The sequence below is a fragment of the Sciurus vulgaris genome (genome assembly GCF_902686455.1).
Source record: "Sciurus vulgaris genome assembly, chromosome: 2".
Lineage (NCBI taxonomy): Eukaryota > Metazoa > Chordata > Mammalia > Rodentia > Sciuridae > Sciurus > Sciurus vulgaris.
Genome location: NC_136462.1, coordinates 96,737,542 through 96,754,084, shown reverse-complemented (window position 1 = coordinate 96,754,084; position 16,543 = coordinate 96,737,542). Strand labels below are relative to the sequence as shown.

General features: G+C 35.1%; 1 protein-coding gene across 6 annotated transcripts; it reads right to left on the bottom strand.

Annotated features, from left to right (window-relative positions):
- Positions 1–298: 298 nt before the first annotated feature.
- CTXN2 (cortexin 2) lies at positions 299–12,554 on the bottom strand. 6 transcript variants are annotated; one of them, XM_079126158.1, is made up of 4 exons: positions 12,003–12,307; positions 10,249–10,282; positions 1,657–1,695; positions 299–825 (listed from the first exon to the last, which is right to left on the bottom strand). In XM_079126158.1, exon 4 carries the CDS (start codon positions 766–768, stop codon positions 523–525), a length of 246 nt encoding a protein of 81 aa, XP_078982284.1. In that variant the 5' UTR covers positions 769–825; positions 1,657–1,695; positions 10,249–10,282; positions 12,003–12,307; the 3' UTR covers positions 299–522. The 6 variants fall into 6 exon arrangements, with proteins under 6 accessions (XP_078982284.1, XP_078982286.1, XP_078982283.1 ...); XM_079126160.1 differs by lacking the exon at positions 12,003–12,307 and adding an exon at positions 11,417–11,543; XM_079126157.1 differs by lacking the exons at positions 1,657–1,695; positions 10,249–10,282 and adding an exon at positions 12,469–12,554 and having other exon boundaries at positions 12,003–12,116.
- Positions 12,555–16,543: the final 3,989 nt, after the last annotated feature.

Sequence of the window (16,543 nt, the reverse complement as noted above, 5' to 3'; positions counted from 1 at the left end):
TATCGCTAATAAGTGGAGGATGACACATAATGGGGGGGAGGGAAGGGTTAGTGTTAGGGTTAGAGTTAGGGTTAGGGAGGGGGGCAAGTATGGAGGAAGGAAGTACTGTATAGAGGGTAAAGAGGGGTGGGAGGGGTGGGGGGAAGGGAAAAAATAACAGAATGAATCAAACAACATTACTCTATGTAAATTTATGATTACACAAATGGTATGCCTTTACGCCATGTACAAACAGAGAAACAACATGTATCCCATTTGTTTACAATAAAAAAAAGAATAAAGATAGTTTATAAGTGGAACCATGTTTTGTTTTATTCATTAGAAACCTTGATGCAGGGACAAAGGAAAGTGAGGAGTCCTAACAGTGGTTTATCATTTACACAGCATGGTGGATAAATCAATCACAGATGTTTATTGAATTGAGTGACTGCAATGAGTTTCTCTCCAGCATACACAGGGTAATTACAAATGTAGCCACCACATGTTCCAATAGCACAACCATGAAAAGCATAAAGCTGAAACTCATGCGAGTGCATATTCAAATGTCCCTTTATCAAACTCTTCAACTTCATCTTCCCATGTAGAGGAAGGCATGCTACTATATGGATCTAAGAGAATTTTGAAGCATCTGATAATTAGAAGTCCCAAGAAGATGCACAGAATTCCAACAAAAGCAAAGCCAGTTTTTTGCTCCAGAGTCAATGAGAAAGCTGAGACTTCGTTGACACTCATCTTAGCTGAAGAATTGCCACAGTAGGTACTACTCATTATTCACTGGCACATCATTGTGGCTCTTCAAAATTTCTGCTGCAGGCAACTTTTGGCCTAGGCATAAAATTGGACTCAGTTTAGTTTTACCCTTGTATTAATATCAGATAGGAAATCTTCATATAAAATCTGTCATATTTCAAACTTCCTTGATTTAACTGGCAAAAGATGTTTGACAACATTATCAGATATGGATCAGAACCAATTAGCATTGGAGATGAAGTAATTACAGAATTACTTTTTTGCATACATAAAACCATTCCTACATATTTAAATATAAAATCAAGTATGAAGGTGGATATTCAAGTTTAACCCTAAACACTTTTGATTAATTTCTAGAAGGTTTGTCATTGCTTTCTTTGATATGAACTGTCATATAAATTTCATTTTGATTTTGCATTATAGATAATACAATAAATAAGCACATACAGTGGTACATATACACAATGGAGTATTATTCAGTCATAAAGAATGAAATTATGGCATTTGTCTATAAAAGGATGGAACTGGAGATTATCATGCTAAGTGAAGTAAGCCAATCACAAAAAACCAAAGGCTGAATATTCTTTCTGATATGCGAATGCTGACTCACAATAGGTGGGGGAGAGAAGTGGGGTTCAAAGAATTGGACAGGGGAGAGTGCGGGGAAGAGCGGTGGGATGGGAATGGGAAAGAGAGTAGATGAATTGGACGTAACTTTCCTACGGTCATATATGAATACATGACCAGTGTAACTCCACATCACATACAACCACAAGAATGGGAAGTTAAACTCCATATATGTATGATATATCAAATCATATCATACATTATATATGTATGATATGTCAAAATACACTCTACTTTCAACAACAACAACAACAACAGTAAGTAGTAATGTTAACCAACTGGGTCCTGTGCTGGTATTGACTGTCATATTGCAATTAACTGAAGGCAACAGAGAAAATGGACGACAATTTAAAACTAACAGTTTTTTTTTTCTTAAACACCATTATTTTATTAAATGAACTTTTCAGCAAGAGTCTGAGAAATAATACCTTTAGAGACTGCTGAGCTTAGGAGGATAAAGAAGTTAAGCTTTGGGCTGAGGTTGTGACTCAGTGGTAGGCTTGTCTAGCACGTGTGAGGACTGGGTTCAATCCTCAGCATCACATAAAAATAAATAAAACAAAATAAAGGCATTGTGGCAATCTACAAAAAAAATTTTAAAAAGAAGTTAAGCTTTATTGTTGAAGTTATATGAGATTATTTTGAATCATTATAAAGAAGATCTATTGTGATTATAGACCTTCTAGGGGAAAAACATCTGAATCTAAAGTTATATTCATAAATGTATTTTGTTTGAAAATTTCTAGTACTTATTAGTGTTGTAAGTGTTCTGGAATAAATATGACCTGATTGGGGGTGGAAAGCGAAGACATATGCTATTCATGCTGTTTAAAGTCCACACTTCCAGGTTTATATTCAATGCCATTTTGCCTGATGCAAATCCCAACTCTTTTTGTGTTTGTTTGTTTGTTTTTCTGCAGTGTTGGGGATTGAACCCAGGGCCTTGTGCAAGTGAGGCAAGCACTCTACCAACTGAGATATCTCTCCAGCCCCCAATTCTTTTAAACAGATGCAGTTCTTCTTTCTCACCCTTTTAAATTTTATGCTTATGTAATTGTATTTTCTTATTCACTACCACGCCATACAATGTGAATTTCTTAGAAAACTTGTGTTTATTAAATTATGTTAATTCTAGAAGTTCCCAACATAGCCGCTTGCACAAAGCTGCAGTTGTGATGAGCCCTTAGCTACCTGCCCATCTTCCCCATTAACTTTCAGAACCTCCTAAATAAACATAAAATTCAAGTTAGACAGCATGTTTTCTCTACAAATTCAGCTTCAACCACTTCCCAGTCCTGACTATATTTCTACTCCTAAGCTCTTAGTATATTGAGATTCTAAAACTATAGCTGAAATGTTCAGAAAGTGTATGCAGAATTGGGGTTTCTTTCACATTTTACATCTTAATAAGCTAATCAAATTAATAAGTACAAAATAAAATTAGTTAATTACATCAAATGCTTACTAATGTACAACAACTCTTACTGCCCTCAAGAAAATTGTCACCAAATAGCTTGTCATGCAATAACTGAAAATGTTAGACTAAGTGTCCTCTTTTTTTGTTGTTGCTTCTTCTGACAGTTTTAAAATTATGTTTATTTTAAATGGCTGACATTAAGATGTTTTTGGACTCAATTTTGAGAAAACAATTGAAAGAGAACAAAGGGTGGGAGATAAGGAATGGAAAGAATAATAATGGCAAGAATTGTGGCTTTCAAAAGTATTTAGTACTTTCAAAAGTTTGAATTAAAAAAGAGCACTATCTTCAAACCTCAAGTTGCAGAAATATTCAATATTCTGGAGTATGCTAGTTATTTGACCCTTTGTTTAATAAAAGGGAAAGATTGAGTTAAACTCCTCTGTTGACTTTTCACTAAATCATTTTCATGCCCTGATAAGTAAGAATATCATGAAATTACTATATATATACATATTTATTTTTAAATTTAGATCACTTATGTGGCTCAGAATAATCTTTCTGAAGACCAGGTTCTTGAATTATCTGTCTTAAAAGGCACAGGAGAGTAGGCTGAATATCTAATGGCCCTGAGACTTAACAGAACTTTTTTTTCTGACTAATTCTCAATTTTTTTTTGCTTTTGTCAATTAAAGATATTTGTTGAGACACAGACACAATCTAGTCCATTTGTTAATGGATGGAGAAAATGAAAAGGAGAATGTTTCCACATGGAGATGTAAACCAAGCTTTGTCATATAACTGACTGAATGTTTTTTCATTAGAGTGAATTCTTACTATTTGATATTTCAGTTAATATTTCAGGGTATGTGTGGTAAGACGAGGCAATAAACCTGAATTATTTGTGGAAATTGTGGTATGCCCAATAGATTATCTTCAATGAAGGAATCATTTCCCAGCAGCTGGGAATGTTGCTAGCAAAAAGTTCTCAATTTTCTGTTCCTTTCATGGATTGTCTCAACCTGAGTCTACCTCACCTAAGGTCATGGCCTTTTCCATGGAAGACCACGTTCAGTGACTGATTGCTATGATAGTACAAAGGCATGGCCATCTTGACGCAAAGCAGAGTCAATGCTGAAGGATAATTCTAACTCCAGAGATCCACATGGGGTCAGCTGAGTCTGTCATTGGGTCCACATCACAGTTCAGCTTCTGCCCACTCCTGCTTAATTCTCCACTCTTCTACAGGAGTTGAGCCCAAGGGCTTTCCTTAATAAACCTCTGGCATACTAACTTCTGTCTCAGGGTCTGGTTTCTGGGAAACCCAGCAGGCAACAATTTGCATCATTAAAGTTAAACCACCTGGGTGTTTTAAAATATCAGTTCATTTTTAGCTAGTTCATTTTGCCATCATGTAGAAATAGCCTAAACTGACTATAGTTATATTAGTAGCTAAATTTATTTAAGTGTTTTTAAAAGATCATAGCATAGACTCAAATTCAGGGTCACTGAAAGAGTTAAATCACTGAAAGGGTTAAGTCAGTTATCTTTTGGCAAGTAATTAATCAACCATATTCTGTCATTTTAAGTATAACTTACCAACTGACAAAACAAACAAGACAACAAAAAGAAGCATTTTCTAAATGTAGCAAAAATCCACTCATCTTAGTTAGTTCTATTAAATTGAAGATATACCAGATAATACTCTATTCTTAGAGTCTCAGACAATATGTGAATTAATGAGTTATTCTTTCTGGGGGGGCGGGGCGTGGTACTAGAGATTGAAACCAGGGGTACTCTACCACTGAGCCACATTCCCAGCCCTTTTTTTAGAGACAGGTTCTCCCAAAGTTGCTTAGTGACTCACTAAGTTGCATTTTATATATGTGTGTGTGTGTATGTATGTGTGTGTGTGTGTGTGTGTGTGGTGCTGGGGATTGAACCCAGAGCCTTGTGCAAGTGAGGCAAACACTCTACCAACTGAGCTATATACCTAGCCCTCTAAGTTGCATTTTTAATGGAAAAATAATTATTTCACAAGTAGTGACTATAGTTCCTGTTACATTGTAGGTATTCAATAAATATTTGAATTTAATTTAAGTAAATACATTGCAAAACATAATACTTGATGAAATTATTGTTAAAAAATCAATGTAGGTCAGGAGTGGTGGTACTTGGCTGTAATCCTAGGAGCTCAGAAGGCTGAGGCAGGAGGATCTCAAGTTCAAAGTCAGTCTCAGAAACTTAAAAAGGCCCTAAGCAACTTAGCTAGACTCTGTCTCAAAATAAAAAGTAAAAGGGCTGGGATGTGGCTCAGTGGTTAAGTGTTCCTGGGTTCAATCCCCGGTACCCCACCACAAAAAATAAAATTAATCTAATGTTATAATATCCAGAAAAAACACACAAAAATGCATTTACTTTAAAATGAAATGAGTGAAAGAACTTGCATTTGATTTCAAAAATTCATCTTGAAACCCAGTATGATGGTGCACTTTTGTAATCCCAATGACTTGGGATCTGAGGCTGGAGGATGACAAGTTCAAGGACAGCTTTAGAAATTTAGTGAGGCCCTAAGCAATTTAGGGAAACAATGTCTCTAAATAAAAAATAAAAAAGAATTAAAAGTAACTACAGATGTAGCACAGTAATAAAGCACCCCTGTGTTCAGTCCTCAGTAGCCCCCCCAAAAAAATGGTCTTGAAGAGTCATATTAAAATTCAGCAACTTTTTCAGAGTTCAGTGTTTCTGCTCTTTTTTAAAAATCAAATTGATTAACATAATATTCCCAGAAATGTGATTTTTAGTGTTCAAAGGTAGAGAAAGTTAGTTTTTCCTAATAACTTTGTAAGTGTTGTTTCTTTCTTTCTTTCTTTCAGGAAAATATGTAGTCATCATGTTATTTTGGCGTTAATCTGTACCAGGCATTCTACTGTAGCAACTTTGGTTAGCATAGATTTCTGGCATAATTATACTTCCCTTTCTTTGCCCTGCCCTCTACAATACTTGACTCTTACCCTTAGGCAAGAGGATTATTGTAAGATACTTCCCAGGTTATTGGAATCAGGTAGGGGTATGAATAATGAATGAATATACTGAATCACCTAGTAAATGACTAAAGTTACTATTTTTTATTATTCCTTGGAGGAATAGATAAATGGCTATTTGATGACATTAAGTATATTTATAAGCACTGAATCTATTATTGGTATAAATAAAGAAAAAATGCAGTGTAACTAGGGTAAATGCTGAAAAGTGACCAAAAACTTTAAATGTGTTTCAGGAATTAAAGAGTTGAATGAACTTAAGGTAACATATAATATGTTTTAAAACTTACTCATTGAACAAATACATGTTGACTATGTTATGTGTCAGTGCTGTCCTTGGTGTTAAGTGTGGTGAACTTGATAACGATATATACCTATCATACTGAGTATTACATACCAGTGGAAAAGATGGACACTTTTTTTTTTTAATCTAACTCTGTATATCTTTATCTATACATTGTGCCATGTAGTCATAGTTGTAAATGTTGTGAAAGAAAGACAAGTTAAAAGGAAAAAAAATTGTGGAAGATGAGGGGCACTCCTTGAGTTTAAGAGGCTGCAAAATCTCTCTGGGGAGACAATATCTGACCTCAAACTTGAATGATGTCAAGGAAGGAGACATGAAAATATAGGGAGTGAAGAGCATGGAAGTTTCAGGAAACAGTCATTGCAAAATAATTGAAGTAGGAGGACAGATTTCATATGTGATATGCTCAGATCAAGACATTGGCTGATAAAGAATTAAATCCCTCCATTCATACAAGATAATCTAATGTACCAAGTGACAAAGAAAAGATAGAACTATTATACCTACTTTTGTCTTTTTAACCAATGTAGAATGATCTTTAAAAATGACAGAAAAATCTAACAATGTAAGGGCAAGAATGTAGTAGAATAATGTTTAGCCCCATTAAATGAGTTTAAATTCCTAGGTTCAGATGATATGTAACTTGCAAATATGCTTTCAAGATCTTTCAGAAGTTACTGACCATGAGAGAGCTGCCAGGTTTACAGGTGTGGACCTACAGATATTTCTATGTTCAAAAGAATTAAGGGGGAGCTGGGCACGGTGGTGCATGCCTATAATCCCAGTGACTTGGGAAGTTAAGGTAGGAGAAGCATAAATTCAAGCTCATTCTCAGCAGATTATCAAGACCCTAAGTAACTTAGTGAGACCCTGCCTCAAAATAAAAATTAAAAGAGGCTAGGCTGTAGCTCACTGGTAAAATTCCCCTGGATTCAATTCCCATACCCTTCAAAAAAAAGAAGTAAGGGAGAATTATGAAAATTGTATATTGATAATTTGCAATTAATCTAATTTGTCAGATTTTAAGGAGGTACTAAAAGTTAATAGGAGTTTAATAAGTAATGCGGTGTTAATCAGCTTTCCATTGCTGTGATAAAATACCTGAGAGAATCAACTTAAAGGATGAAAAGTTTATTTTAGCTCATTGTTTCAAAAGTTTCAATCCTTGTTCAGTTGACTCCATTGCTCTTGGGCAATAATACATAATGGCAGGTATTATCTGGTGAAGCAAAATACTTACTTCATGGTAGCCAGATAGCGGGGAGAGAGGAAAGAGAGACAGACAGAGAGACAGACAGACACTGGTGTCCCAATATCTCCTTTAAGGGCTTGCCCCCAATGATCTAACTTTCTTGCACTAGGCTCCACTTCCTAAAGGTTCCATTATTTTCTAATAGCTTCACCATGTGGCAACCAAGCCTTTAACACATGGGCTTTTGGTTGATACACAAAGTCTAAACTATAGCAAATGTCAAATTCACTTTCCTTTTGGAAAGTTTACTACTATCATGAATTGGGGAAATAGCATGAACATGACTTGGTGTTTTTGGCAATGCCCTTAGCAGTTGCCTACGATTTTTGTGAGGTATAAGGGAGATATTCTTGAATAATAGTATTTTTTATGTAGATTCATACTTCAGTGTACTACCCTAATAAATATTTGGTTCTGTAGTCATGGAGATAGGTCTACAATGTAGTATCACAAAGAACTATCTACATCCTCTTTAGTGTTTTTAATAGTAAGTAGGTTGAAGGCCTTTGAGTGATGTTTATTAAATTTGACACAATGCTTAGCTGAAACTATATGATAGCTCACAGAATCAGAACTCAAAACAATTCTGATGAGAATAATTCTGGGCAGAAACCAGAACATAAAATTTAACATTTCTAAAAATCCTGTGTTTAATGGAAGGAAGATGTACCATCCTTAAATGGGGGAGACATGGTGTGACAGTTTATGTGAAATAAGTCTGCAAGCTGCAATTAATCAAATACTAGTACAAATCAAAGCTGTGAGGTGATGACTTAAAAAGCAGATGCTGGCCAGAAGTACTGGCACACACCCATAATCCCAGGAGCTTAGGAGGCTGAGGCAGGAGGATTGTAAATTTGAGGAACTTAGTGAGGCCCTAAGCAAGAGCCAATCTCAAAAATAAAAATTTTAAAAAAGGGCTGGGTATGTAGCTCAGTGGTAAAGTGCCCCTGGGTTCAATCCCTAGTACCACCATCACCACCACCACCACCAAATGCTATCTTAAATTGATGGAGATGCAAATGATAGAAAGTAGTAATATTATTACGCATCAGTCAGGCATATATGAAGTAATATATATGCACTATACTTTTACCCAAAAATATTTATTGTGTTGCTACTATGTTGTACTAGGAAGGACACCTCTTACTCATAGAGATTCTGACCAGGAAAGGAGAGGAGCCATGCTCAAACAAGAATAAAACAATGTAGGTTTCTACCAAGGCAATAAAAAAGGGAAGAAAACTTGTATCTGATATAGACTATGTATCAAATAATGCCTTACTTATATTGTTTTATCCACACAACAACCATATGGGGTTGTTCATTACCCCAACATCTTGATGAAAAGAAAGAGATATTCCAAGAGGATAAACAAAATTTAGAGAGATTCAGGCACACTTTTGTAGTCCCAGCGGTTCAGGAGGCTGAGGCAGAAGGATCACAAGTTCAAAACCAGTCTCAGCAACTTAATGAGGCCCTGAAGCAACCTGGAGAGACACTGTCTTTAAATAAAATATAAAAAATGGCTGGGATGTGGCTCATTGTTTAAGCACCCTGGGTTCAATCCCTAGTACCAAACAAAACAAAACATTATTTTCTAATGTCTGGACACTAAGTTGAAGGGTATTTAGGCATGATGGGCAATGAGAATGGAGTCAGGTGATGGAGGAAACTTGACAAAGTAAGTTTTACTTGCACAAAAGTTAAAGGTGCAGAAGCTTAAATCATTAGATTTATCATTTTCAATAATAAAGACATGAACATATATTCAGTTTTCAATAGAAAAAACAAGCCAGGCATGGAGGTGCTCATGTGTATTCCCAGCTACTTGGGAGGCTAAGGCAGAAGAATCACAAGTCTAAGGCCTACCTATGCAACTTGGTGTGACCCTGTCTCAAAATAAAAAGTGCTAGAATGTAACTCAGTGGTAGAGCACTTGCCTAGTATGTATGAGGTTCATGGTGTAATCCTTAGAACTGCCAAAAAAGAAAAAAAGGAAAAGCAAACAAACAAACAAAAAAGTTGAGTACCTTGGGTTCAAAGGACTATGAAAAATTTTTTTAACATAAAATTGGGTTGGGAAAGAACAGATATTTTGTTAATACTTTAAGAGGAAAAATTTAGATTTCTATATTCATCTTAAAATTCTACTCCACACTAAAGATGAAAACAAAATACAGGTCAAGGAGAACAATTGAAAAAATAATATTCAAAAGTTGAAAAAAAGTCTGTCTATTGCTGCAGGCTGCTTCTACACAAACAAATAAAAGTTAAACACTTGCCCAATAATAGAATTAGCAAATAGATGGTCTTGATAGTTTAAAGACTATATGTAGCAATTGAAATACTGGTATTTGAGGCCTGAATTTTTCAAATAATTGCCCAAACTTTCCATTTTATTTGACTTATGAAATGAACAACTTGTCTAATTTCGGCATGAAGTCTAAAGGTTTTTTTTTTAACTCTAAGGATTTTGAGAATACATTACTAAGTAGGGTCAGCTTTGTGCCTTTTTTTTTTTTTTTTTTTTTTTTGGTTCTGGGGATGAAACTCAGGGCCTTGTGCTTGTGAAGCAAGCACTCTACCAGCTGAGCTATCTCCCCAGCCCTGCTTTGTGCTTTTCTATTGATATGGAACATAATAGAACATAAAAATACTGTTAATAACATAATACAATAAAAAACAAATAAAAGTCTTCAATTACAACACTGATTTCTTAAAAATTAATAAGGAATCCAAAGTATTTGATAACTGGAAGGAAGATACATTTTTACTTTCTCTAATTGCTGAAAGAAATTGGAAAGCAAAACATCATTAGGTTCTGCACAATAGACATTGTAATGCCTACCTCAGGAGGAAACATCATCTTAACATCCTGTTTACTAGGAAATAGAAAATGAAAGAAATATGAGAGAAATTTTAGATTATGAAGGAACAAAACCATAAATTTAAAAAATGAGAAAAAATAGTTGAGAAAATTTGATGAATAAAAAAGATCAAATGTAAAATTAAATAGTGGTAAAAATTATTTTAAATATGCTATACCACAAAAAATTGATAAAATTATTAACTTTGCATAGTTTAAATATCAGGGTTTCTATTTATATTGATTAAAATGTTTTAAATACATTTTTATAGTTCTACTGGAAATAATAAATTACTGCTTTGAGCCATATTCATTCAAATTAATGTTTAGGCACTCAGAAACAAGCAACTGGGTTGAAAGTACTTCATTTCTTTCATGGCAAATGTCAGGAGCTGACATTTGAAGTTCTGATGAGTCATAGGATTGGGCCAAGGGCATACCTGTAGATATCAAAAGGACCAAATTTCATGGATTCTGCTTCATAGTTGCAAATCAGCAAATGAAAAAACAAAATCCTATGATTAGTCATACTAATCATACCATTGTAAGTAGTCAAGAAATGTTAGTATTTGTATAGATATCGAGTCGTTCATATATGTGAATGTTGAAGGTGATATTTATTTCTTCTATGAGATATGTTTATGGATAAAGAAATTAAAATTTCACTTTTCAGAAACATAGGTATTAAACTTGCATGCAAAAATACATAATTGTGGAAGCCAATGGTGAAAGCATGGACCCATTAAAAAAAAAACCTCTAGTATTTTCATTTTAATCAACAGGTTTTTTTCCCTTGTTTATTTATTTAGTAAAGGCATTACAAACAGAAAATCTCAAATAGTTACTATTAGAGTGAAATATGATGTTCTGGATAAAAAGTTTTAGTACTGGTCATTATACATAATAATTCCTAATACCAATGACATGACATTCATAATTTCATGAAAGGACACATATAAGAAAACCCCAGCTTAAAAAAATGAGCCCTCCCATACATAGACACACACACCCTGCACCAAATAAAAAGGTTTTAAAATCCTGTTAAAAGTTAAGAGGGAAAAGAGCATTATTGAGGTCACTTTTGCACAGAGCTAGCTAATAATTAGTAATGGAATGTGTTGGAATCAAAGGAAAACCTTAAATTACAAACCCAGATGTCTTCATCATGGTGCATAAATTTCAGATTTTCCCAGAGATTAAACCTTAGGATCTTCCAGAATCCACCCCCAAACCCTTCAGATTTCAATCTTAAGAGAATTTTTCTCTTGAGACTCTTTTTGGATGGCTCCTCTGACATTCCTTCCCAAGCACTGAAAAACCTGATCTGAAAATTCTCAAAATGTCTCACTATAGAGAAACCTAGATCATCATTATTATTCTACGTTGTTTGTCTCCAGTTCTTTCTAAATATTAAACTGAAGAAGAATGGAAACTTCCTATCAAACATTATGGGAAAAGAATCAACAATCCATACACACATTTCTTTCTTTCTTTCTTTCTTTCTTTTTTTTTTTTTTAAACAAGAGGCGTCAGTAGCTGCAGAAGCATTAGGGCCCATTCCTCTTAAGAATTTGAACTCACCAGTCCCGCAGGCTCCCCCCACCCACCTCTCGCTCTCTTGCTTCAGAAAGGCAAGAGAATGAGGATATGCTCCTCATCTGGATCTGTACTGGAACCCTGTCAGTTAATGCGGGGAGAAGGAAGAGAAAGTTACTTCGCAGGCAGCAATGTCTCACCTTCCATGCTTGTTGTCATGGAGATGAAATCCAGCGAGTAGACTTAAGTGTTGGCAGGTTTGTCTGTGTTCGCTGATCGGTTCAGTAACAGTGTAATAGACGTATTCTGGGAACCTGCGTGGAGTCACAGGACCGTGGTTAGCGCTTTCCTGGCCTAAGTGTGTAAATGTCTGTGTCTGTCGGTGAGAGAGGACGTGGGCGCCCGCCGAAGTACGTGTGTGCGCGCATACGGTTTGTAGGAAAATGTGTTGATTTCTTTGGTGTGTCACTGTAAATATTTGCGCGCGCGTATGAATGTGAGAGCCTCTGACTGTATGTGTGTAAGACTGAAAGGAGGTGGAAAACCAGAGGGGGAAGGGCATCAGCTACAGCAGCAACAGGCTCTATTCTTCAGGTCTGCTAAAAAGAAAAAAAAAAAAAAAAAAAAAAAAAAGGAAACAGGCGCTCATGTTCGCGCATATCACACCCTGAAGATTAGCAATCAGGGTTCATCATCATTTTGCTTCCGAGGGCCGTGAGATTTTCGTTAATTTATTGTGACAATCCTTGCTTTCCTCTCTTTGCTGCATCCCCAGATGTGCCGCGGGCATTTTGCTGCGCGTGATGACAGCAGCCTCCGCCGATCAGTAGGCTCTAGATTTCCTTTATCATCGGATAAAGGAAAAAACGGGAGTGAAAGGTGTACTGGTATAGCTGGGGACTGAATGCGTCACTTGGAGTTCTTTACCCCTATCCTTTCCGTTTTTCTTCGAAATAAACCCAAACGAATCCCCTCCCATTCCAGGAGTAGGCGCCTAGGCGCTGTCCGTAGTCCTGAAATGTTACATAGTGAGACCTTGCTCCTAAATATCAGCTAGAAGAACGCTCCAATAAAATCTTTAGGTAGCTGCGAGGCAGTTTTCTAAACAGCGTTGAACATGTAGCTTGCAACACACCGCTTTGAAAACAAAGCAAAACAAATTTAAACAACAGAAATCTTCTTCCTTACCTCTAATTTAGGGCTCTATTTTTTTTTCTCCAAACTCAGTTTTAAGATTTCTGATTCCATTCATGTTTTGATCTATATCCAGAACCTACAATTTGCAAGCACCTGTAGGTTTCCTACAAATTATTCACCCGATGATCTAGTAAATTGTTGGTTTTGGGGGAAGATACAGATACAGAATTAGGACATCGTCCATTTTAATAATAATAATTCTTTAAAAAATTGAGAACACTTAATGTGTGACAAGTTTTAATAATAAGGTGAATAGAAATGTGATGGTTATTTAGGGTATTTAATAAGTTAGGAAATGTAATGACCTTGAAAAGTTGGGCAAAGTATACCTGGGAGTTCATAAAAAGTCATACTGGAAAAAATTGTTCTTTAATAGTCTTAAATGAAGACTATTAAAACATCCTAAAAAATAGATGATGTCATTGCCTATTATGAAAGAGAGAGGAAGATGTATCTTCTTCTAGTGACATTTTTCTCACTATTGTTTTACAAACTTGTTAAAGGCCACATAATTTATTAGTACCGTGGGCTAGAACAGTGCTTCTTGAAATTTAATGTACAAATGAATCCCCTGGGGATATTACTAAAATGCAGATTCTAATTTAGTAGGTGTGGTTTTGAAGTCTCAGATTCTTCATTTCTAACAACACTGTAGGTGTTGAAAAAGGTTGCTAGTCTTGGTGCACTTCAACTAGCAAAGTGCTAGAAATTGTATTCTGGAAACAAAGTTACTCATATAGTGTGAAAAGGAAGTAATTTTATTCCATCTATTTTTTTTTTCTTTTACATTTCTAGACTGTTGCAAAATAATCTGTTCCAATCAGTCCAGAAGTTAATTATGGAAATATTTTGCTGGCACAGCATTAACAAATTGTTTATGAATTTGATTCATTGGATTTAAAGATTTTGACCCTGCCTGGACCCATGGTACAGTTGACTTCATTCTATACTTCCATACTATGATCTGTAATCATCCATTCTTTTTGGAATTCTAGCTCAAGGGAACAGAACCGAGTTACTTGATTCTGCTGTTGATATATGGGCCCCATTCCAAGAATTTGTTATTTTGGTTAGGGATTTTGACTTATCATTCTATGACTTTAAATATGGCCCCAAGGTAAATGATCATAAAGCTGATTTTTAAAATCTAGAAGTTATAGACTTAATTCTTACATGGTTTAGAAAGAGGTATAGGGCTAGTTTTTCATAGATAATTTGTATGAATGTTGATTTGTTAAGTCACTTACATCATATGCACATACATAGATTTTGAAGGTTGCTCTGAATAGTTTTGTGTTTTTAAAAAAATCTGTACAAACATCATTTTATATGGTGCTTCCAGTTAATAATTTTGAATGGGTGCCAAAGAAAAGCTTTAACTATAAATTAGGTCTTGGTGTGTGTTAGTGCATGACCTTCACCTTTTTCAAGCTGTGTAAAAGGTGACGATGTTCTCAAACATCTGCAACGTGGCTCATTCAGGAAAGTATAATGGATTAAGAAATTCATTATGTCCTACTTCTTTTGCAAGGTTCTGGGATACAAAGATAAATGAGATTTGTTCTTTGCCCTTGAGATACATTGTAAACCTACATGGCAAGTTTTACAAAGTTCATAGAAGCACAGAAATTAATATGCAATTTATATTTTATTCTCCACTGCCAAATAAGTGAAGAATTGTATAAAGATAAAACACAGAACACTTGCTTGCATTTCAAACCCTTGCTCAACCTCTATAAAAAATTTCCGAGAGGTATGAACTATATGAATGTTATTCTAAAACAATATGGTTTAACCTATACTTCCAGAGACTCCATGATTTATTTTCAGAGCAACATAAATTATTAGAAAGGTAAATATGTGAGTGACATTATTTATACCTTTCACACAGAATCATCTTTCTTCTTTTTTGTCGTTACATTCTTATTTTATACACAAATATTCTACATAAAACAATTCCTAGTTTATACAATCTTCTCTATGTCAACAATATGGTTGTCATTAAATCTTGTTCAACATATCACTTACTATTATGATTTGGATATTAGGTGTCCAAGCTCCCATTAATGCAGGAATAATAAAAGGTGAGATGATTAAATTATAAGAACTGCAGCCTAATTAGTGCATCCAAGTTCACATGGACTGACTGACTGGTAAATGTAGGCAGTTGGGATGTGACTAGAAGAGGTGGGTCACTGGGGACAGCCCTGGAATGGTTGTTCTTCCTGTGGTCTTGGTCTCCTCTCTCTCTCTCTCTCTCTCTCTCTCTCTCTTTCCTTCCTTCTGTCTTGAAATGAGCAGCTTACCTCCACCATGCCCTTCCTCCATGATGTATTGCTTTACCTTAGTCCCAGAGCAATGGAGTCAACTGTCTATGGACTGAGAACTCTGTTTCCCCCTCTAAGTTGTTCTCACTGGGTATTTTAATCACAGGGACACAAAAGTCAACTGAATCAATCTAATGCTTATTTGACTTTAGATGACATTAAACAATTAGCTAGGTCAAAAAGTTGACTGCTTATTTTTTTGAATGCACTCCTATTTTGACTGTTATTTTTAGCTATCCATGCCTTCTTCCTATCTAAGTGGTTGTAATCTTTTTTTTGGGGGGTGGTGGGGGGAAGGATTAAAAATGACTTTGAAATTTTAATAGGAAATACATGCCACCTCTCTAAAATACATATATGCAAATGTTTTGCTCACAACTCAGGCATTCATGGACCTCCCGGAAGTTCATTTCTATAATCCAACATAATCCCTAAGGAACACTTCAAAACTTCTTCTATAAATGAATGAACCATGATCTTAGTGCCAGTTTTGCAATTAGATATTGAGTGGTTTAAAGTCCTGTACTTTTAAAAATAACTCTATTAGTTTTAAGTTTTTCTTCTTCATTTTTTTAGAATTTTTCCTCTAGGTCATTTTACCATCTTATATCTCAAGAGTAGCCAAAGAGTGCTGAAATAGGATTAGAGAGGGTGGTAATAGAATGATTAGATTTGATTAGAAAATGACTGTGCTGGATTTTGTCAACAGTGAAGAAATTATCTAAGTGAGAAGACTCATAAGTGAATTGAGTATGATGACACTTCAGTGCAGATAATGATCTAATGCTGGCCTATTTGATAAGTCCCATTGAAAATGAGATTTTATGTTTTGCTGGTAAACTTTTCTGCAAAGAAAAATGCCCTAAGTGTTTCAGTTCTGAATGACCTATTTAAAATAAGTTTCATTGATTGGTTGTAATTTTACTACACATAAGCCTTAAATTGTTTCCTAAAAGTATACTTCAAACCCTGTGCCATATTTACTGTTGAATCTAATTCATATGATAGAGTATCTTGAGCTTAGTGTCCACAAATGTGTGAGTTGTCACGTAGAAATTGGCTTAAATTATTTTGCTTGGTTAAAGAAACAAAAGCCATTTTTTTACTCTGTTACAACATATGCTTCTGTAATATGAGTCAGTTAATACATAATTGAGAAATAGGGATGTCAATAGAATGTGGAAATCAATTGTTTCATGCACAATTTTCCCCGTGTG